Raw genomic sequence first — 23,277 nt, forward strand, 5'->3', positions numbered from 1 at the left:
TTGACAGGAGAAAGATGACTGTGAGAGAATAAGAGAAAAATAGAGAAGGGGAACAGAATTGAGCATGTCAGCAGGGTCATCAGAGCCTGACCTGCAGCTGGGGGAAGAGTGCAGTATAGGAAAGCTGCTTGTAGTGCTGGCCGAGTTTCTTCTTACTGGGTTTCAGGTTATTGAAGAGCTTTCCCCTGCAGATAGGTCTTGTCACACTAGTCCAAGTGGCCCAGAAGTTTTGCATCCAACGCAGCGTACTACTATATAGCAGAATTCGCGGCTGAGACATGGCTGCAAAGGAACAGATTGACATTTCCTAGCTGTGGTTGAATCTCAGAGATGAAGTTAAATCCTTCCCTAGCTTCAGGTTTTAAAGGTTTAGAAACCTAGTGCTCAACCTCATAACTTAACACACTATGCCTTCTCCTTTCAAAGATCCAAACTCTGCTTTTAATAACGCTCTCCAAAAGAAAAAAAAAAAGGTGCTAACCCAATTCTCCCTTTCTCACGCCCCTCCCCAACGAGCCAAGTTGAAATCCTCAAATTCTAAGCCCATCCTCCCAGCCCTTCATCCCCAAGGCCCCAGACCCAAGCCTCACTCCCGCTGTGCCGAGTCAGATCCATCTTGATGGAGAGATTGAGGTTCTCAGAACGGAAGGCCCGGTAGGAGTCATGGAGTTGGCCCACGGGCACCTCGGGGAGGAACTCTGGGGCCCGCAACGTGACACTATGATGGTCATGGGGGTTCCCGTGGCATAGCCACTGCAGGTCCAGTGTCATGCAGAGGTCAGGGAGGTGAAGGAAGCAGCAGTCGTCATACCTGCCTCACAAGAGAGGCCCAACCCTCAGTGCCCTTGTCACTTGAAGCCCCTCAGCTTCCACCCTTATTCCCCTCTCCCTCCGCCCTGATTCCCTCACCCTGTGGAGGTCCAACCATCATGCCACTTACTTAGAAGCTGTTCTCACGTTGACATCCAAGTCACCCTTGAACACAAACTGACCAGCTTTCCAATGGAAAGACAGGTGGCTCCACTCCCAGTGCATATTTTCAGTTGTATTGTATGGATCCTGTAACCATCCCCAAGAACTTGGTGAGATATGGATGAGTACCACCCTCACCTCCTAAGTCAGTACCCTTCTCTCTTCCCTGATAGCATCTTAATAGGAAAACAACTGCTCTGGATCCCTCACCTCAGTCGCCAGCTGGTGCAGGTTTGCCTGTTCAATGTCCATGTGCCAGTCCCCGTGGAAGAGAAGACGGCTCTTGTCCCACCAGGGCAGAGGTGGGCTGGGGTCAGCTGAGGGCTTGGTCAAGAGGTCAACAGACTGTCCAATTAGTGTCCAGGCTGGATCCCAGCATGGGCCCCATACCACAGTATACTGGAAGATTTCCGCTGGGGTATAGGAGCAAAGGGTACAGCTTATTATACAGCTTCATCCCTCTCACTTCACTCCAGAAGGGTGTCAGCTCACCCTCGCACTCAGTCATCACAAACATCCCTCAACCAAACCAGCTGCCCTCCCCTACTCACAGTGAAAATCATGGTAGAATTTGAGTGGCGGCATGTTCCTCTCTACTGCCACGTTACCCCACAGATGCCCCAAGTGCAGAATTTGACGCCGACGGGAACAAGGCTGACCACTCTGCTCCGTGCCCACAAGCCGACCTGTCAGTCTCCAGTCACGAATCTCAAACAGGTACCGGGGATAGTCTCTTATCCGAACTGTTATCACAGGGAGGACACACACTGCTATTCAGGGGGCTGCGTCAGTACTCAGGCATCTTCCCCCCAAAACTACCTTTATTTTTCTATTTTACAAAGTCATCTGACAGAACAAGAGCTGGCAGTTGGTAACAAAGCTGAAAAAGGGCATGAAGACTCTGAACAGAAAGTGAGGGATAAAATAGTGAGATCCAAGAGCCAAACTAACCCTGAAGATGACGTGTTGCTTTTCACCAAGTAGTTCAGGGTGAAATTCAGGAACAAAGAAAGGGAACCCCACCCATCCCACTGCGCCCATCCAAAGAACAGCCACAGTTCTCAAAATAACCAAGCTCATCTGTAATCACTCAAAGACCTCCTGGAGCTTTAAGCATAAACACCAGGCTCTGCAAATAAAGAAGCACCACTTACCCAGAAAAGTCTTGACACTGCACTTGAGCATACGACACCACTGAATAACAAGATCGACCCCCTCTGCAGGAAATGGGCTGCCTGGATCAAGCTCTCGAACCTGCTCTATCACACGCTCAGGCCCATGGAAGGAGGCATCTGCCAGAGCCACGAGCTCTAGCCCTGCCAGGCTCCAAGTGAGCAGCGCCCGGCGCATGGGTGTGTTGCCATAGAGACGACGGGAACGCTGGATGTAGATTTCAATGTTTTTGTGTTCCAAAGATGCATAAAGCTCCTCAATTTTGCGTGCTGGCAGCAACTCCCCATGCTGCTTCCGAAGGGCAGCCACTTTGGCATCAAGCAGTTGCAGCCTTTTGGCACTCTCCTTACTTTCATCCTTCATTAGTTCATAGTTATCACGGAGCTTCACCTCAAAAATGTCATCCAAGAAAACCCAGGAGAAGTGTTGAACCTTCAAGAGTAGATCAGGTGGGAGTGGGACGGGACTTGAAGAGGTCTGAGCATGAGCTCCTTGATGGAGCCCCTTCAGCCATTTCTGCACTCCCACTGCCTCATCTAAAGTTCGAGAGAAGTCATACTGATAAGGAAACTCCACTGAGACTGAGCCCAGAGAGAGGAGCCAAACACGATTCCGGAGGGTCTGCAGTACAGGGAAGGGGTTCCGATGGAGGATCATTTCCTCCAGTTCAGGTAGCAGCTGCAACTCCACCTCCTTGAAGTTGAAAATGCCATTCCCATCAAAGCCAGCAGCCAGCTCTGGACAATAAGCCTGTAGTGAACCCCCGTGCCGACTCAGCGACACACTCTCTGCAGCCAGAGTAATGAACTTGTCCTCAGCTACAAAAGCTGTCAGTTTGGCTGTGCTCACCTCTAATGTAAGGTTTAGCAGCCGCTTTGGGGGAGATGGCTCAGGGGGACGGCCTTCTAGCTCAGCAGCAGTTCCTGGAGTCTCCAGCTCAAGGAGTGAAACAGTCCCAGGAAGCAGAGTGGCTCTTAGTAGGTCTCGGTTCTGAAGGGTGGCCAGGACATGCTGGTACAGGTACATGTGATCTTGGGGGCTCCAGAGTAAAGTCAGTCCTGCACCACACTGAACCTTTAGGGAGCAAGAGAAAAGGATCTGTCAATTACCATGACCAGGAATAGGAGACGGCAGGCATTATTATACACGTACATCTGGCTCAAGAACCACTTCCACCCACAAGACTTTGCTGAGTAACCACATTAATTATGCCCTGGCCGTGTTCCCCTCAACAATAATGTGCTGAGCTAACATTTCTAACTGATCTTATACTTAAGGGCACTTATGCTTCTTAAGTTCTTCTCAACTAGCTTCTAAATTGGGTAAAGACCCTGTATATTAATTCTTTGGTATCTACCATGGAATAGCCAGTAAACACAACACACGCTCAATAAATCATTTGGTCTTAAATTTCTATTTATGAAAATGCTTCATTCCATTGATTACAACTTCAATTAATTCCCAAAAAAGGATAAAAAGCATGGACCATACACATTAACACAGTAATTGACATAGAATATAATATGAAAAGTATGTCTCAAAGAGGAGAGCACAGTCCTTGTCAGCTTGGAAAACAAAGTCAGTTCTGAGTAGCTAAGTGGACACAGAAAATTTAAACTCCAAGAGAAAAATTCCTTTAATTCCAGCCTCTGAGAAGGAAATCCCTCAGTTTCCAAAGGAAGGTGAGGTCTGACAAACAGGAAGGTATCCCACTCTCCTCCTAAGAGTCTCACATATGGTACCCTGAGGAGAGAGACTAGAAAGACTTTCAAAACTTGCCAGTGCCTCCATCTTCAGATCCCATCCAGCCTTTTGGCAAGCTCAGTGCTTCAGCAAAATGACACCAGATCATGATCTTTAAAAAGCTCTTTGTTCTTCAGAAATGTAAACTGAAATATTTATAGCTTCAATTATTTAAATCTGGTATCTGCTTCAAAATAATCCAGGAGACGGGCTACTGGCAGGATTATAGCTGGAACAAGTTGGCACTAAATTGGTAATTTATTACTAAAGCACAGTAGGAATACAGAAAGTTCATATATTTTCTCTAATTGTGTATGAATTTTAAGTCCTATAATAAAAAGTCAAAAATGTACAGAACAAGTCAGGACAAAAAGTACATCAGGTGTTGTATTTCTCATTAGATAAGTTTCATATGACTCAAAAGATTAAGAAATGTTCTAAGCCAAGGTAAGACCCAACCTGACTCCACCTCCCCACAGAAGCATTACCTCTAGAGAGCGGGTGCTGCTGTGATAGGTGACAGAGAGCATGGAGAGGCTGAGTACTGGAGCAGGGATGTCAGGAGCCTTGCAACAGGGCTGCATCTTCTCTGTGACTGACTTCACCAGCGCAAGCACAAGTCCCTGAATACCCACAGTTGAGGTTTCAGCACTGCCCAGGACAGTCAGCGTGTCCAGTCGGACTTCTGAAGCACCTAACATCCAGAAATCCACATCAGCCTTGGTTCCCAGTTCTCAAATGGCAACTTCAGTCCTCATTCTTTCTTACTTATAGCCTTCACTTTAACTCATCTTTATTCCCCACACCTCCCTAAGTTTATTTCTTGCATTTTAGGCAAATTTTTCCTTTCCCATCTCTTGGGTCCTTGCTTCCAAAATGACCAAGAAGGAATAATGGTCATGCCAAAAAAGGACCATGGCCACGTGCAGCCTATCTGCAACACTAACTGCACCCGACGTATGCCCAAGGGCAAGGCCACTGAGAAGTCCATCATTAAATGTCGGGGAGGCCACAGCCATCAGGGATATATCTGAAGCAAGTGTCTTTGAAGCCTATGTGCTTCCCAAGCTGGAACTACATGACTGTGTGAGTGATGCCTTTCACAGCAAGGTAGGCAGGAACTGTTTTGGCAAAACCCAGAAGGTTCAAACACCTCCACCCCAATTTAGACCCACAGCTGCTGCCCTACGACCTCCCCCAAAGCCCATGTACAGAAGCCAAGTTCTTAAAGACTGATGAAAAATTCCTCTGGGGAGAAACAAAATAGAAATCATACTTAAAAAATATTTTTTTTCCTTTTCCCATCTTAACCTAATTAGATCACCTGGCAGAGTCAAAGAAGTTCCTTAGCTCCTGCAAACTGCCCAGAGGCAAGAACTAAAACACAAGGAAATAAAAAAATGCAGGGGTCTCATTCTCTTGATCAGACGCCACAGCTAAGTCCTATCCTTACACATCTTGCTTGAAACTTTTCTCATAAGCCCTTAAAAAACATCAAAAAGCCCAATAGTTATAGAAGGCTTTGCAGCAACTGATGCCAATAATCTGCTTCATTATATGAGAACAGACTAAACCAGCATAACCTACTTAGGTTACAAACTACATACTTCAGTATAGACTCTCTGTTCCACTTACCAACCAGGGCAGCAAGGGTGAACAAGTTCATGTCCTCCACCTTCAAGTCTACCTTCCACAATAATGACACAGATTCCCCGAATGAAGATTCCCTAGAGACGGCTGACTTCCCAGATTGTGGGCTCATCAAGGACAAGATCCGAGAGAGACACTGGGCACAGGTGTCCGATGCTTCTACCTGCAGTCCTCGGATGGTACAATCAAGAAAGAGGGTATCTGACTGAGTGCTGGACAAGCCCAGTGGCTGGTTATAGCTACCCTACAAAAGAAGCAGAGGAAGGTCATTAGGAACATGCATATGGTTCTGTAATACTCAGATGTATCACCTGATGGTGTGCAGTACAGTGAAGCACAACAGGATGAGGAAACCACATGGGTCCATGTTCACCAATATCCCCACGTACCTGTAGTGTGAAGGAATCCAAGACAAGCGCTTCACCCCAAACATGCATATTGGGTGGATGCGGTGCCCGCTGAATGTGGGAGTCACTGCCCACGCGCCAGCAAAGGTGGTCCACAGTTAGGACACCCCGCTGATGGATACTTTGTGGCCTCAGGTGCTGGTAATCTGAACAAAGAAGGTGAAAGAGAGGAGTTCTGTGGAGGTGCTGTGGCCATCAATTAGGTCCAGCTCCACTAGTGGACAGATTTTCCCATTCCAGAGCCTTACCCAAAGAGATGGAATTGAATCCCAAGGCAAAGGGTGGTGTATCTCCAAGCTGAATGGAAATGTTGACATTGGAAATGGAGGTGCTAACGATGATGGGAGCCAGGATTTGGGGCAAGGTTCTGCATAGGGACAAGACATCATTGTTTGATAAGGAGAGAATTGTAGCTTCCTATCATAGAGCAGATTCCTGAAGCTCTCAAAATCAGATGAGATTTATGGTCTTTCTTAGGATGGTATGCAACCAGAACATAAATGACTGAATTTGTCAGCTTGCTGCTATTCCCAATGTAATCTGCAGGAACATCAGAAAGGCATCAGGTGGAACCACATGAAATTGTTTTTTTATTTTTTTTCTTGTTTGTTTGTTTACTTAGAACTGGGGTGTAGGCCAGAGGTGCAAGGGGAGAAAGGATTTACCAGAGACAGAGAGGGGAGCAGAAAAAGCAGATCTACTGAAATACACACTGCTAAGGGAAGCAGAGGGGAAGACAGGAGAGGTCTGCTGCACCGTATGTGGGTTAGTTCCTTGGCCAGGGATCAAACTCAGGCCACAGAGCTGATAGTGCTGAGATTTAACCCCTAGGCCACCAGGGAAGCCTGAAATTGCTATTTTCGTAGGCCAAATGTGGTGAACATCAGCCTATCATATGATTCAGTCTAATACAAACAATGAGCATCACTTTCAAACATTAACCTTAAATTTTCTCTGCAACAAAACTACACGTTGCATACACAAAGACATATTGCACTGCTGACAAGACCTGTCAACTTACAATCCAAGACAGATATGCTACTATTTGTCATTTATAAGTTCAGGTCAACAAATATTTATTTTGGATAATAAGACTGTGCTAGATATGGAAGACACTCAAACAAGGAGGGTATGACCCTATCATCAAAGAGCCTATGGGAAAGATATTTAATATGGGATTGCTACTGAAACCAGGCTATTGAGACTGAGGTTTGGTGAGCACAAACAATCAAGCATGTATTTAACCCAAGATGCCATTGTGGTAAAAGAATCCCAGATTCGCCTCATCAGAAGGTGGCTGAAAAAGATTACACTGACCTTTTTTTCCTTTGCTTAAGAACAGAAGAACTAGACCCTTGGGTCTCTAGTGTTAGCATATGCAGCCAGTGAGAGAATTCCTGGTGCCGGTAATGAATAAAGCAAGTGTTCAGAACCAAGGAGGCTGAAAGGTCAATGGTGGTCACCTGGAAATGAGAACACCAGAAATGTGGGCTTGGGCTTTACAGGCTCCTAATACAATGGTGTTAGGAAACAGCAGAGAAAGGAGTGTTTCCTGAAAGCACACTCATCATACCTGCAAACTAGCCTTGAGGGAGTTGAGACAGACAATGCGCTGGCGGCTCTGGGACAGCAACAACCCATCTGTAAGGACACAGGGCAGATCAGAGAGCACTGGAAGTGCAAAAGATAAAACTAGGAGAGGATCAGAGGGAGGCAAGGAGAGGAACAGACTGTCAACTACACTCAGGAGTTGGAGTTCTTTCATCTTAGTATGTTCCCTCCTCCTCCTCCTCCCCAGTTACACTGATATTAAATGAAGAAGACCACATGGAAAATGAGGAAAGAGAGTGCCTGATCTCCCGTTCTCTCTCAGTACCAGTATCCCCACCCATGAACCTTTCAGGAGGAGTTCAGTGCTCATTTGCGCCATATCAGAGTTTGCTGTGAAGCTTCGAAGGGGCAGCTGATCCTCATCACAGTGGTACAGGAAATGCAGCAGCTTTACTGTCCAATTCAGGTGCCTGGACCAGAGAAACTCTGGCTCAGAAAGATGTGGAATGCCCCTCTTACTCATTTTTTCCCCACAGACAAGCTCAGTGCAGCTATTATGCTGCCTATGGAGATCCCAGACATATGCACTAACCATTGCTCTCCATACTTTTGTGGAGACCTCACCTCTTTTGACTATTCATGGACAGCACTACACTTGTGATCTCCATCTTCATCTTGACCTGGTCTGGCAGCTGCTGAAGGAAGTATAGGCCAGGCAGAGTTGGTTCGGCCAAGTTCTCTGTCACCTCTGTAAACATGAATGCATAACACAAGGACCATGAATCCCTAATTCTATGAATTCTCCCAAAATTCCCTTCCATCTTTGGTCAAATCCTTTTTATTTTTTTTCAATTTATTTATTTATTTTATACAGGAACTGGGGTACAGGCCAGATGTGCAGCAGGGTGAGAGGATTCACCAGAGACAGAGCGGGGAACAGAACAGGCAGACTGACGAAATACACTGCTGAGGAGAGCAGCGGGCGGCACAGGAAAGGTCTGCCGTGCCTGGTCAAATCCTCTTACATAAAGCAGGTTAAGCAAATGCCCAATCTTAGATGCAGATACCTTCTGTACTTCACTCCCCAAAGTCTAAAAATTAGGATGTGTTAACAGATTGGCATAATGGAAAGAATATGGACATTAGGGCCAAAAGAGTTAAAGTCCATTTTTACTACTCCCCTCAGCAGTGTCTTCAGTCTGTCTGCCTGTTCTGCTCCCCGCTCTGTCTCTGGTGAATCCCCTCACACTCCCGTGCTTCTGGCCTGTACCCCAGTTCTTCTATAAAAATAAATACATTTCTTAAAAAAAAAAAAAAAGAAGTAACCACTAAATGTGAGTTCTTGCACACACCATAAGCAAACACTCTATTTCCTCTGGTTATCCTCAGGGTCAAAGGTCATAATGAATAACAAACGAGTAGTAACACCTAAATGAGCTTTGAGAACAGTATTTTTTTCTATTTCCAAAATAATCCTGAGTTAGGCAGACAAAACTCGCTGACTAGGGCCTTACCTGAACAAAGAACAGGTTTAGGTGCCAGGCTGGGACCCTGGCGCAGCAACTGACTATGGAAGAGGCCTTCGTGCAGTTCAGCATGGAGCGTCCACACATCCAGGGTGATCGCCTTCAGTTGTCGACTACTGATACCCACCTCTAGACACAGCTTTAGGGCCAGTGAGACCTCGGCAAGGCAGGTGTCCTCCTGCAGGGAAGATAAGTCTCTAAGGTTGTGTACTTATAGGGAACTTGGGAATGTGGAGTCAAAATGTAGTGATCTGGAACACTACCCTGAGGAACTCCAGTAAGGACACATAATCTAGAATATGAGTCCTAAGCGCCTTTATGTCTTATGCGCAGATGGAAAAAAAGCATCTAAATGACCATGGGATACTCACCAGCTGGCCACTCTTTAGAACTTTGCTGTTGATCTGACTTAGGCTCACCTCACATTTTAGCCTGGAAAAGGAAAAAAAATTAAGATGCTGGCCTTTGTCCTCACTATTTACCTTCAATCAAGCTTTCTTGGCTGGAAGGGACAAGGCAAAAAGTACCTATTCTTAGTGTTTCCTCAAATTGCACAGAATGAGAACTCGACACCTTGTAAGACGTCTTTGACACAAACCCACCCTGAAACAATTCCCAGGTAAGAATAGGACTACCAAATCCTCTATTTCCTGGTGCTTACCTTTTCCCATCACTATCCAAATGAAAGCTGCATTCTCTGATCTGAATATGCCACAAGGATTCAGATGTAGCCACTTGGAGTACCATGATATTTATAGATTCTACATGAATGGAGAAAAGCTGAAAGGAAGAAGCAAAGATGAACCATAATTAATATCAAGGCGCTGCCCTTCCTTTTCAGTAGATAGCAAGAGACAATATTCCTAGTATTAATGCCTCCAAAATAGAAGGACCCACCCAATGCTCCTAAGTCAGTCATCCCTAAATAGTCCCGGAAAGAGGGTACAGTCTCACCTGGCAGAAGATCTTTAATAAGGATGGGCTAAATGACAGCTCCTTTTGATGTACCCCAGTGTTCTTAGAGAATGGGGCAAACAGGCTAGAAACCTTCTGTAGGTCCCTTCTGATCCGTACTTCTCCAAAACACAATGCCACATAGTTTCTGTTTTTTCTGTCCAGAAAAGAAACCTCATTGCAAGCAGGTTCATCCTTCCCATAGCAGACCCTTCCCCTCCCTCACATTCACTCTCCCATCCTCCCTTGCAATGTAGCTCAAGATATGGAGGGTAGTCTCTTAGTAGTTACAGTATCCACCTCAGAAAATAATAGCTTCCAGACTAATGGGAGAGAAACATCAGCAAGAATCCACTTTCCTCCTTGTTTTATGAGACATATATTGAAGATTCTCTTTCTGCAAATCCCAATCCAAAAATATTCCCCTGGGGAAGAATGAGGATAGAGTACTTACGGCAAATCATGGCTAAGTAGTTTGCTGGAAATCCACAGGCTATCAATTTCCTAAAACAGTGTGGGAGAAAGCTTTGTATACTAGCTGTGGGGTAAGCCATGAACAATCTGACAAGCCAGCAAAGGTTCTAAGAAATTAAGTGCTATAACCCATCCACTAAATACTCTCCACTCCATTTCCACCAGCTTCTCTCCTCAGCATTGTATCATGTTCCTCACAATGATGTTAGTTGAAATTGCTTTGTACTTCTCTTTTTGGTTTCTCTGCTTCCCCTCTTAAATTAGAACAATAACTCCTATTTTCTATTACTTTCTTTTGTGCTTCACTTTTGATTTTTCAAAATGCCCTAGAGACTCTGTGCCTTATATACATTTTTTAACAGAACTTGGATCAATCCTAGTATTCCCAAACTAACTCTAAAATCATTTTTACAAAGTTGGATTAACTAGGAAAAGTCACTCCCAATTTTTAAAAAGGAAATTAAAAACTGAAATTCAGCAAAATCAACTCCACATACATACCCAGGGAGTTCCCCAGGACTCACCACTGTTTGCTGGTGCTGCTGAAATTTAAGACTGACATTTTGGATCCAAAAAAAGGAGCCAATCTTTAGCTCTGCCTGCAGCTTCCGCTGACACCAATTGGTGGCCAATCTGACCACAAGCCACCTGCAGAAAAATTCCTATGAGTTCACAGGACCCTCTTCCAATTAATGGCTTCTGACAACCCTTTGCTGGTCCTAGAAGGCCTTGCAAAGGGTTATCTTCTGAAGCTGGTAACTTTCTTGTCTCCCTAAACACCACTCTGTCGCATACTTTCAGCCACACTGATCAGAACCCTAACAGCCCAGAGTGTCCCTTGCATCAAGATAAATGAGAAAAGCTAAGCCCCACCCTTTAAGTTGGGGACAAAAAAAAAAACAAAAACATGGAATTCCCCAAATCTTTAGAGATCCCAGAGGTAACGAGAAGAGGACCCAACAGCAGCCAAAGTACGGCCAGCCATGTTAGACATGCATTACGTACTCCCTCAAAAGGGTCTCAGTCTCCGCCCTCCCGACAGGTGTCCCCGAGACGGCACAGCGGGGTCAACCGGCCAGCTCGCTCGCCACTTTCTCCAGGAAGTCTGACTTGTTCCTGCTCCCCAGGGCGCGGCTGCAGGTGCCCTTCGCACTCGGCGAAGGGGACACTCACGGGAGAGAGGACTGCAAGGGGGCCCAGGGAGCTAGCCCCCCCCCAACACACCCCTATTCAGTTCCTAGCCACAGCATATTGTCAGGCCTCGCCCCGCTCCAGCGTCCCTGCGCTCCCAGCGCCTCCTCACCAGCTCCGGCTTACGCCCCCGCATCTCGTCGTGCGCCCCCTCCTCGCCCCCTCCCTCCCGCCGCCCGCGCACCGACCCCTCCTGCTCCTCCCCACTCCCGTGCGCCCCTTTCCAGCTTGTGCCCCCTCCTCAATCTTTCTGCCCCCCACCCCTCACCCTCGCTGTAGCCGGGCATCCGCTCACCGGCCAAGGAAGACGGCGCCAATCGCAAGCAACAGCAAGGCCAACAGCGCGACGAAGAACAGGGGCATTACGGCCCCGGCCCCGCGCGACTCCGGCCCCCGCCCAGCCGGGTCCCCCCTCCCGCGCCGGCTCCGCGCTGCGCCGCCGCGGGCCGACCAGCCGGGCGCGCAGGGACAGCTCTGGGCCGGGAAGAGTTGGCGCGCGTGCGCCCCGCCCACCGCCAGCCGCCAGCCAGCCAGCTGTCTCTCCTCCCCGCCCCGCCCGGCGCCGGCGGCCCCGTAGGGCCGACCTGCTGCTTGCGCGAAGTGAGGCGTGGCTCCGGAAGGAGAGTGAGGGGGAGTGGACCTCGCGCGGACCGACACGCGCGCCCCGCCCCCAGGCGCACCCCTTCGGCGCCCGGAAATGGGGAGCCTTAGGCTTGCCAGAGTCCGGAGGCCGAGCCTGGTCCCCGGCTGGCAGTGGACCTGGCTGGCTCGTTTGGACCATGCAAAGTTTCACTTTCAAAACATTTTCCCTAGAGAACTAGAGCATCAGCTTGTCCACTTAGAGCCTGGATACTGCGGAGGTTATTACTCTGGATCGGACGCAGTGACTCTGCCACCTTACTTCTTTACAGGACTTTGAAAATCATTGAGGAAACCAAGAGGCAATTTAAAAGCCCCCAAAATCCCACCTTATTCCGGTCCACAAAAGACGGAGTTTTTAAATCATTCACTGTGTTGAATGATTCACTGTATTGACCTACTGTGTTGGCAGCACCATTTTGGACACTTTATTGGAGCTTTCAGTATCTGCTATGTGTATGGCACAAACTGGGCAGTGGGCCAGGGGTGTACTATGTAAGTAGAGAATATTGCTCATGCCCTTCATTGAAAAATAATTTATCTGGGAAGCAAACATGAAATAGACAATTTCAGGGTCAACTTTATTTTGCCTGTTCCTTCTGTGAAGTAAAGGATTTGGACTTCAACTCAAATATGTGATGCTAACCCAGTACAAGCAACAGAAATTATGAGGATTTTAAATAACTATTGAGCACTTCCTGTCTCTGCTCTTAAATCCTAATCTCCATAACACCCTTCAAGATTTCAATTGGGGCCCTCCCCTGGTGGCGCAGCGGCTGAGAGCTGGGCTGAGAGCTGGGCTGTGAGGCTGCCAGAAGCCTCCGCGCGCTGGTTCGTTCCCCGTTCCCCGTTGCCAGCGAGGGTCCCACAAAAAAAAAAAAAAAATTCGATTGGCAACTCTCCATTCCTTCTACTAAAGTACTGTTTCAGCTTTCACCTGCATTGCCCAGTTGCTTTTACCCCTCTAACTGGTTTCCTTTATCTAGTTTTCTCTTCAGTCATTTCTCAAGGGCTCCACCAATGTTTCAAGGTCCTATTTCTCTCTCAAGCTCCACAGCTGTTATCCTTGTAATCTGCAGCCTGCTGTCAGGGTTATGTTGTCTATGAACACTCAAGAGAAATCATAGCAACTCAGCTGAAAACTGTCCAAGCCAAGGTTAGTTTGCAACACCTCTCCCTGCACTTACTCATCTTGCCCAGTGTTTTATTTAGGTGACTTCCCATTCTTCCCCCTACTTCCGTTTTACCACCCTGCTCTCAACTTTCTCAATAGCCTGAAATGTTGATTTTATCATTTGTCTACTTCTTTCTGAAGAGATCTCGAGGGATCAATGCAATCAAAATTCATGGCCTCAACTTACTGGGCAAGTCTTTGTAAAAGAGACCAAAGTCTTTTAATGTCATTGGTCAAGTCCTGGCACACAGCTGATATCCTCAAATGTTCAATGTTAACTCCCAAAAAAAAGTGGGGGGGGGGGAATGTGGAAGTTTCTAAAAATAAAAAGGTCTGCTAGTCACAGACATTCCAGCAGATGGCAGACACCTTAGTCACTATTGCCATATTTGAAAGACATAGGCGTGAACTTGCTGCAATTCATCAGCAGATGGAAAGAAGAAATAAGGGAACAGTGTGATAAAAGAGGTTTTCTAACCCTTCTTTGCAGAAAAAAAATATTCCTACATTTGTCAAAATAAAGAGGAGTTATCTTTAAATTTACTAGTTTTCAGGATTCAAGCAGTTCCTCAACTTTTCTGGAAATAGCTCCCTGTATCTGTGAAAATTAAAGGAGATAAGAGCAATAATTTAGTATCTAGTATTTAGCATCAGTGAATAAATATTGATTCCTCTTCTCACCCATTCTCAACTCTAAGTAAGAGATACAGAATGAAACATTTCATTGGCTATTTATTAAGTTACATTCTTTGAGGATCATAATTAGGCATAAATGTACTGAAATCGAGGTGTTGAAGGCCAAGTCAAAGAGAGAAAAGGTTTGGAGGTATGTAAACCTCTTAAGAGCCCATACCAAAGGTTTCCAGCATCTCAAAAGAGTGATAGCAATAATCACTGGATTAATCAGTCTATGAAAATAGTTCACCTAATAAATAACAACACAATGACTAGCAGTTAAATTCTTTATCATTTTGAGGGAAAAAAAATAGGGGAAAAGTCACATGTCAATAATCAATGATGCCACGCTTCCAAGACATAAAAATTTCCCTGTTTTAAAAGGGATGTCTTCCTCAGTTTCTGTTTAATCAATATGAATAAAAAGCAGCTGCTCCTTTACCAGCAAAAAACTGACCCATGTCTGGGAAGACAATCTGTACTCAGAAGAAACTAACCCAAGGCTGGAAGACCAAACAATTCAAGTGTGAAGAGCTGAAGCTTCCAAACACAGCCACTGTTTTCTGTCATGCATCTTCATCTCAGTGATGACGTGGTCACTGCCCAAGTGATGACATGGCAGGGATCCCAGCATGAAGCAGCAGCAGAAGTCTATGAACACTGTATGGTGACAGTGGCTCACAGTCTCCAGACTCATAGCTCGGTGTGATGGGCTTCTGCTTTCAACAATTCACTGGGCTTCATGAAAATGCCTTCCATAGCTTTCCAATAGTTGTTCTGACTTGGCTGGGCCATGCCATGCACCTCTTTTTGTCCACTGATGGGTCGACCATATTGTTCTCCCGTGACAGACAGCAGAACCTCAGTTGAGGAATGCTTGAACCGCACTTCTCCATCTCTCACCCAGTAGGGCCCATTACAGAGCACTGTCCAGTCATCCAGATAATCACCTTCTCCTTCCTCACCAAAAGCACTCACTTCCTGGAATACACAAATGGTAGCAACATTAGTATGGCTGATGTAGACTTGCAAAGGGGAGAGAGGGAATGGGAAGAATATAGCTACACAAAAGTGAAAAATGAGAAGACTTTCCAATGTTGTTTGGGAAAAAAATAAACTGTGGAGAAAAGAAAAAGATGAAAAGGACATGGAATTAGTTGCCTAAAGATTATGGTCCACACACTTATTTTGCAAATAAGCCTATATTTGACTTCTATGTTTCATTACAGTTTTCAAATACTTTGTAACTCTGGTTATTTGACTTTATTGCCTGCCTCATTTCCTTTAGATTTTAAGTGACCTGGTAAGAAACACAAGCTGGAAAGGAAATAGGTTCTAAAGATGGCAGACCTTTAACCTCAGCTCCATCCCTCCCTATATACTTCTTTTGAGTCTTCCTTTTCTCCCCTATAAAATGGTAGAAACAGTGGCCTCCCTGGTGGCCTAGGGTTAAGTCTCAGCACTATCACTGGATGGCCCTCCTGCAGAGGCCTGAGTTTAATCCCCAGAGCTAACCCACATAGCGCAGCAGACCTCTCCTGCCTCGCCCCACTGCTCCCCTCAGCAGTGTGATAGTCAATCTCCCTGTTCTGCTCCCCACTGTCTCTGGTGAATCCTCCCATCCCTGTACCTCTGGCCTGCACCCCAGTTCTTCCACACAAAAATAAATAAAATCTAAAAAAAATAATAAAATGGGGACCACTCTGGTGGCGCAAGGAGTTAAGGCGCAGCACTATGAAGCTATCAGCAACCACTGCAGCACAAGTTTGATCCCCGGCCAGGGAGCAACCCACATGGTGCAGCAGACCTCTCCTGACTCGCCACTGCTGCTCTCTGCAGTGTATTTCAATCCACCTGCCTGTTCTGCTCCCCACTCTGTCTCTGGTGAATCCTCTCACCCCCCCCACCTCTGGCCTGTACCCCAGTTCTTGCATAAATAAATCTTAAAAAATAATAAAAAAAAAATGGTGGAAATATCATCTTATAGAGTAATTATGAGAGTTAAATAACAAATACTCATTGTGCAAAATATACCAGAGTCTATCTTCAACTCTTCTTTAGATCCTATTCCCCTTGAGGCCAAATATTCAAAGTTTCTATCACAATAACAAGAATTACTGATTATTTCAGAAATATGTAGTTTATACATATATGTTAATCACTATAACTTTATTTTAAACATTTATTTATGCATACAAGAACTGGGGCATAGGTTAGAGGTGTGGGGGGTGGTGGTGAGAGGATTCACCAGAAACAGTGAGGAGCAGAACAGGCAGATATACTGAAATACACTGCTGAGTGGAGCAGCGGGCGAGCCAGGAGAGGTCTGCTGTACCATATGGGTAGGCTCCCTGGCCAGGGATCGAACTCATGTTTCAGTGGCTGGGGGCAGCTTGACAACATTGTGTCTTTTACCCCTGTGCCACCAAGGAGACCCCCTAATCACTAAAATTTTAGATGATGAAAAGCAGTCATTTGGAAATGGAGTAAGAACAAAGACAAAATGCACTACACACAAGGTTAAAGGGCTACAGTTCTGATACTACCACACTTGCATACTGAAAGTGAATTAAGTAAATGGATGACAGTGATAGGAGCCAGATAGCTCACTGTTAGCAGTGGGAATTTACAAACAAGCAAACAGGAAGCCAGAATAATTTATGTGGCAATGGATTAGAGTTGGAAACATCAGTTAAGAACTCATATTTAGGGCCTCCCCGGTGGCGCAGCAGTTGAGCGCTGGGTTGCGAAGCTGCCCGCAGCCTCTGCAGGGCCTGTTGGATCTCTGGCCACCAGGTGAGGGTCCCACATGGCGCACAGACCTCTCCTGCCACCCACTGCTCCCCTCAGCAGTGTATTTCGTCAGTCTGTCTGTTCTGCTCCCTGCTCTGACTCTGGTGAATTCTCTCACTCTCCCGCGCTTCTGACTGTACCCAGTGCTTGTATAAATAAATAAATAAATCTTAAAAAAAAAAAAAAAAAAAAAAAGAACTCATATTTAAAGACACAGATGATTACACATATAAATACTTATATGTGTATATATGTTAATATTTAGTATAAATACAAATACATATAGTATACAGTATTTAATAAATATAGTATAAATATGGTATTTAATATAAATATATAGGTTAGTATTTAGCATAAACACTTAGATGTGTGTATATATAGGTTAGTATTTATGCATTTATTCCTTTGCTCCATTAGGTTAGTGGGCCTAGAAGAAACAACATCCCAATAGCAACAAGCTCAGGCAGGGTCCAATCTTGGTTTCCAATGTTATTCTCCAATAAAAGGAAGCAGGGCTCCTTGAAAAAGTAGCTCATTCTGAAACTAAAGCAAAACATATACAAGATAAAGTTGGAGATTATTAGTGCCAGAAGGAAAGAAAGTGTTCAGTATCACACAATGACAGGACTATGTTAAATGGATACAGGAGATAACTGAAAGGGCTCCCAACAGCCAAAGTTACAATAATTTGAGCATCAAAGTCAGGACAGTGGTACCAGGTTACAAGTACAAAATAAATATCCATGAATTCATACTGATATAAATAAATGATGAAATAGAGGAGAAAAGATAAATCTCCCACGCAAATTTCTAAGTAAGTTATTTTTACTACTCTAGCTTAAATAAGGGGGAGCATAACTCCTTAAGTATGGGCTGTGCACAGTGACTTTCTTCCAAAGAGAACCGTACTGAACGGAGAAAAACAAAGTAACTTTATAGGAGAATCCTGACAAGCATTACTTCAGCCAGGTAATCAACATCAACAGTCACAAATCATATAGGTAGTATGTACAACTGATTCAGTGTGATGACAATGGCATTTTACCCCAATCCAATCAAATCTTGAGAAAAATGTCAGACAAATTCCAACACATGTGTACCCTATAATATACCTGACCAACATTTCTCAAAACTGTCAAGACCATTGAAAACATAGGAGAATCTGAGAAACTCACAGGCAGAGAAAGCAATGGAGACACAACTAAATGCAATGTGGTTTCCCGGATGGGATCCTGAAGCAGATAAGGGTAATTAGATAAAAGCTAAGGAAACAAACTTTGAACTTTGGTTGATAATAATGTATCAATATTGCTTTATTAACTATAGCAAATTTACCATACCTACTTAAAGATGTTAAAAGGAAAAACTGTATGCAACCTAGGGATAGGAGGGAAATCAATCATTACAGGGCCACATGTCCTGAAAACTCAAGGTACAAAAGGCAGCACTTAGTTCATTTCCTAATGTGGTTAAAAAATGCTATTAATTTTTACTGCAAGTTTGGAAAACACTGGGTTAATTTGTTGCAAGATTTACCAGGATAATATATGATATGCTAACATATACCTATTGTGTCCTTACTCCTCATGTCTTCACTTGACTAGATATGAAATGGACTCGATCTCCATTTTGACCAGAAACAATTTCCTTCACATTTCAGACAGAAAGTAATTTATCTAAGCAGGTCTGCACAAAAGTGAACCTCTACATCTGGAAAAGAAAGGGCTAAGAATAAGAACCAAAATATCACACGACGACTCAACTGAGTAATGCACAGAGCAACAATGATCCACAGGATGTCACCTCACCTGGTTTCCAGAAAGAGGTGAGGTAAAGTGGTGACTATGGAGATTTCGGCCAGTGTTGACATGTGTCAGCCTGATAGGCTGGCCACATTTGATGGGGGTTCCCCTCTCACATACTGTGGCAGTCTTCCCCCGTATCCTCCAGTAACTGTTGCTGTCATCCACAGAGGTTACACCTGTCACTGACTGTTGCCCACTACCTGCAGTCATTAAAAAAAAAAAAGAGGGTGAGTTCAACCTGATTCCTCTCTTTCCTATGGCCAATAATGGGCCCTGTGTCATAAAATACATTTGCAGGGGTAAGGAGAAAGCCCTATGTTTGCTAATTTTTTTTTTTCCACATAAAAACAAGTAAACATTTTTATATTATTAGTTACTGTATGATAAACTATACTGAAGCATACAAAATATCCACAAAGTTCAACAATTTGCATTAAAGGGCTCTAAATAAATGAACATGTGGTTTTTTGAAGCATAGGCAGTATTTACCTATACACATTAGCCTAGATAGCCCCCAGTGTATGTCAAGTAGCATGGACAATAAGATGTTAACATTTGTAACATTATTCAATGAGACATTTTTGCTGTCAATTTTAATCCAAGAGAGATTAATAACTTCCAAATTCTTTAAGTGACCTATGAATATAATATAAAAGCATTCTTAAATCATGTAAATTTAGTTAATACGGCCTTAAATGGAACATCTCTGCGGGTTAAAAGGTTAGACAGGCAGCATGACTTAAAAAATAAGGAAAATAGGGGCCTCCCTGGTGACACAGGGGGTTAGGCCCCAGCACTGTGGGACTATCTGACCCACATGGTGCAGCAGACCTCTCCTGCCTAGCCCACTGCGCCCCTCAGCAGTGTATTTCAGTCAATCCTCCTGCTCTGTTTCCCCACTCTGTCCCTGGGGAATGCTCTCAGCCCCTGCACCTCTGGCCTGTACCCCAGTTCTTGTATACATAAAACCTGAATTTTTTTTTTAAAGATTTATTTATTTATACAAGCACTGGGCACAGTCAGAAGCATGGGAGGGCGAGAGAATTCACCAGAGCCAGGGCAGGGAGCAGAACAGGCAGAAGGACCGAAGTACACTGCTAAGGGGAGCAGCAGGCAGCAGGAGAGGTCTGCGCGCCATGTAGGACCCCTGCCCGGCGGTCCGGGATTGAGCCCGTGCTACAGAGGCTGCGGGCAGCTTCGCAACCCAGCGCCCAACCGCTGTGCCACCGGGGAGGCCCAAAACATGAATCTTTTAAAAATAAAAATAAGGAAAATACACAAATAATTGCTAGATAGTTAATATATACTTTGTGCAGATACCGATTCAAACCTTTCACCTTAATATTCTTATATGACTTATGTATTATCTATTCTCTGAGGTAGGTATTATTATTGTCAGTATCCTCAGTTTACACTCCAGTGTTAGAAAGGCTGAATAGAATGCCCAAGGTCACACAGCTCTAAGAAACAATGCTTCGGATTGAACAAAGGCAGCCTAACTCTAGGATGCATATTGTTTAACTACCCTCTCATGGGCTCCCACAAAGCTTTATTCTGCCAAGTTTCTCCCAAAAGGTTATTACTCAAATTCTGGGGATAGTCTCTCCCCTAGGCCTCATCCACTACTCCATTCTTTGAAGGCACTCCATATTTTCCAGAAATTTTCCTGAGATTCTTTCCCGTTTCTCCTTGCTTTGCCTTCAGTCCCCTGGTCCTGCCTGACCAATCATTTGAAGATTGACCAACCCCTTTAACCACTTAGCATATTACCCTCGTACTGTGTTAAGTGGATGCATGCTTATAAGTAAACTACCAGCTTCTCTCAATTGCTTCTTTCACTGAGCTCATAATTTCGTTGTATCTTAAAAGAAAAAGGAAAACCAACTCTCCTTACTTCTGGTTACTGCTTTATAATTCTCTCTCTCTCTCTCTCTCTTTTTTAAAGGTTTATTTATGCATACAAGAGCTGGGGTACAGGCCAGAGATGCGGGGGTGAGAGGACTCACCAGAGACAGAGTGGGGCGCAGAACAGGTAGAGCTACTGAAATACACTGCTGAGGGGAGCAGCAGGCGAGACAGGAGAGGCCTGCTACACCATGTGGGTCACATCCCTCACCTGGCTGGGGATTGAACTCGTGCTGAAGTGGCTGTGGATAGCTTCATAGTGCTGCGTCTTAACCCCTTGCACCACCAGGGAGGCCGCTTATAATTCTCTTGATCCTTACTAAATCATGGTCTATATTTTTTCTGTCTCCTACTTTTTAACTTTCTAGTCAGCCCTCTACTTCCTCCCCCATCCTTAAGCCTCAGAATTGGGCCTCCCCGGTGGCACAGAAGTTGAGCTCTGGGTTACAAGGCTGCCCGCAGCCTCTGCAGTGCAGGTTCATTCGCCGGTCCCTGGGCGAGGGTCCCACATGGCGCGCAGACCTCTCCTGCTGCCTGCTGCTCCCCTCAGCAGTGTACTTGTCAGTCTGTCTGTTCTGCTCCCTGCTCTGGCTCTGGTGAATTTTCTCACCCTCCAGCGCTTCTGACTGTACCCAGCGCTTGTACAAATAAATAAATAAATAAATAAATCTTTAAAAAAAAAAAAAAAAGCCTCAGAATTACCCAAAGTTCTAACCCTGCTCTTAAACAGTTGGTAAGGTCAGGGGAAAGAGCGTATTTTTTTTTAATTTTTTTAAATTTATTTGTACAAGAGCCGGGGGACAGGCCAGAATTGTGGGAGGGTGAGAGGATTCACCAGAAAACAGGCAGACGGATCGAAAGCACTGTTGAGGGGAGCAGGGGGCAAGACAGTAGAGGTCTGCCTCGCCATGTGGGATTCTCCCTGGCCGGCTGGGAATCAAACCGGCACCAAGGAGGCTGCAGACAGCTTCACGGCACGGCGCTCTACCCGCTGCGCCACCAGGGAAGCCCAAAGAGCATATATTTTTAACAAGTTTTTCAAGTGATGCAAATTGACACCAGATTGAAACAATAGTTCATCCACAGTAATCTCATTTGTTCTTCTCACATCATCAATTACCACCATGTAATGATGCTGTACTTAACTCTGTATCTCAGGCTCAGTACAGAGCTCTCTTCTGAATTCCAGAATAAACCTGATTCTCAAATCTGGCTGCCCATCAGGATTATCTGAAGAGCACTTTAAACCTACAGATTCTTACTGGTAGGCCTCTCTCCACCCACATTATGATTTAGTAGATTCAAAGGAGGAAACTAGATCAAATTAGAAAGTATTGTGCCTAACACAGAGTAGGTGTTCACTGGATGATTGCTAGGATAGTTAGGCCATCCCAGCAATAACTACTCAGTTCCTTTCCTAGCATAACTGTGGTCAGAAAGGTTTGGAAATCAGCAACCAGAGACCAGCCCCCATCTAAAACAACACCTTCCTTAGGTAATAGCCATAAACCATCCAAGACAGAAACCTAGCAGTCATCTGAGATGCCTCTTCACAGCTCACTAGCTGAATTTCTCTGTTTTTTTTTTCCCTGGGTCTGTTCTTGTTTTGTTGCAACTTGTTGACTAGTTCACTACTATTAACTTCTTAGGTTTGCAGTAGGAGCTCATTAAATCTATGCTGAATGATTGAACCCGCAAACTAAGCATTTTAATTTCACATGTTAAAAGCCCTCTAAGCAGTTTCCACTTCAATTCCAGTAAGTGCTTAGCTTAAGTTCTTTACAAGAAGGTAAAGGCCTGAGTGAAAACAGGCTAAAGGAAAGGAGCTGAGGAGCAAGTACAAATGCGAAAGAGCTAGAACAGCGAAAGGGAGTCAAAGGTTCTTGTAAAAAGCTACAGAAATCCAGCATTTCCTGTCATTTTCTATACGTTTCTCTGTTAGGCACTGGGTAGTGCCAGCCTGGAGTAGCTGAAAGCAGGCGGCTTTGAACCAGGACAATTTGGGATCAAAATCCTCTCTGTCATTCACTAGCTACTAGCTTCAAGCTTGTAATTTACTTCTGAGTTTGTTCTCTCGCCTGTAAAATGATAATACTACTATCTACCTCGCAGGAATAGTAATAATTGGGTGAAAGTGCGTATGTAATGTTCCTGCTCTCCACACAAGCTGGAAAAGCTGGTATCACAGTTAAGATACCTGAGGACAACTCAAGTCTCCTCTAGACCCGAGGCTCTTCTCCGGCCCTCCAACCTTCCCAGACCACACCCCTCAGATTTTCCTCAGGCCCCGCCCCCTCCGGAACCTACCAGGCCTTCCCAGCCCACCCGAACTCGAGCGGCAGTACCTGACCCATAGCGCACGTCGTGTGAGTGCAGTCGCACGTTGTGGCGCGTATTGAGAAGCTTCACCACAGAGCCGCACGTAACCACAGCCACATTGGATGCTCCTATAACACTCCATAAACCCCCGAATAACAGTAATGGCACCACAGCCATCCCGGCAGCTTCGCCGAGCCCCTACCTAATCCTCGAGGAGAACTCGGCCCCACCCCGGAAGCGGAAACTACAAGCGGAACCACAGAGATGAGGAAGCCGCCCTAGCCTGGTCTTTATGGTTCCTATTGGCTAGAGCGGCCTGAGGAACC

General features: G+C 45.2%; 2 protein-coding genes and 1 pseudogene across 5 annotated transcripts in view; 1 reads left to right on the forward strand and 2 right to left on the reverse strand.

The window, feature by feature from the left end:
* The window catches only part of BLTP2 (bridge-like lipid transfer protein family member 2), a 28,635-nt gene extending 16,609 nt beyond the window's left edge, over window positions 1–12,026 (reverse strand). For 2 of the 4 annotated variants that reach the window (XM_037491879.1, XM_037491881.1), the window contains exons 1-21: window positions 11,937–12,026; window positions 10,975–11,098; window positions 10,431–10,480; window positions 9,977–10,133; window positions 9,684–9,802; window positions 9,394–9,454; window positions 9,011–9,200; window positions 8,121–8,244; window positions 7,842–7,966; window positions 7,519–7,586; window positions 7,263–7,408; window positions 6,194–6,312; window positions 5,928–6,091; window positions 5,524–5,782; window positions 4,377–4,582; window positions 2,127–3,219; window positions 1,524–1,715; window positions 1,183–1,385; window positions 941–1,059; window positions 591–811; window positions 92–282 (exon numbers count right to left, since the gene is read on the reverse strand). In XM_037491879.1, the coding sequence (XP_037347776.1) occupies window positions 92–282; window positions 591–811; window positions 941–1,059; window positions 1,183–1,385; window positions 1,524–1,715; window positions 2,127–3,219; window positions 4,377–4,582; window positions 5,524–5,782; window positions 5,928–6,091; window positions 6,194–6,312; window positions 7,263–7,408; window positions 7,519–7,586; window positions 7,842–7,966; window positions 8,121–8,244; window positions 9,011–9,200; window positions 9,394–9,454; window positions 9,684–9,802; window positions 9,977–10,133; window positions 10,431–10,480; window positions 10,975–11,098; window positions 11,937–12,004 (3,999 nt within the window). In that variant the 5' untranslated portion in view covers window positions 12,005–12,026. The other 2 variants (XM_037491883.1, XM_037491882.2) reach the window with 2 other exon arrangements.
* Window positions 4,760–5,124, forward strand: LOC119232933 (40S ribosomal protein S26-like; annotated as a pseudogene).
* A 2,122-nt stretch (window positions 12,027–14,148) lies between the features above and the next one.
* Window positions 14,149–23,215, reverse strand: SDF2 (stromal cell derived factor 2). The gene is made up of 3 exons (XM_037494868.2): window positions 22,978–23,215; window positions 18,731–18,927; window positions 14,149–15,110 (listed from the first exon to the last, which is right to left on the reverse strand). The coding sequence occupies exons 1-3, from the start codon at window positions 23,126–23,128 to the stop codon at window positions 14,823–14,825; spliced, it is 636 nt and encodes a 211-aa protein (XP_037350765.1). The 5' UTR covers window positions 23,129–23,215; the 3' UTR covers window positions 14,149–14,822.
* Between the last annotated feature and the right edge of the window lie 62 nt (window positions 23,216–23,277).

The sequence above is a fragment of the Talpa occidentalis genome, unplaced genomic scaffold (assembly GCF_014898055.3).
Source record: "Talpa occidentalis isolate TD23 unplaced genomic scaffold, MPIMG_talOcc4v2.1 talOcc4.7, whole genome shotgun sequence".
Lineage (NCBI taxonomy): Eukaryota > Metazoa > Chordata > Mammalia > Eulipotyphla > Talpidae > Talpa > Talpa occidentalis.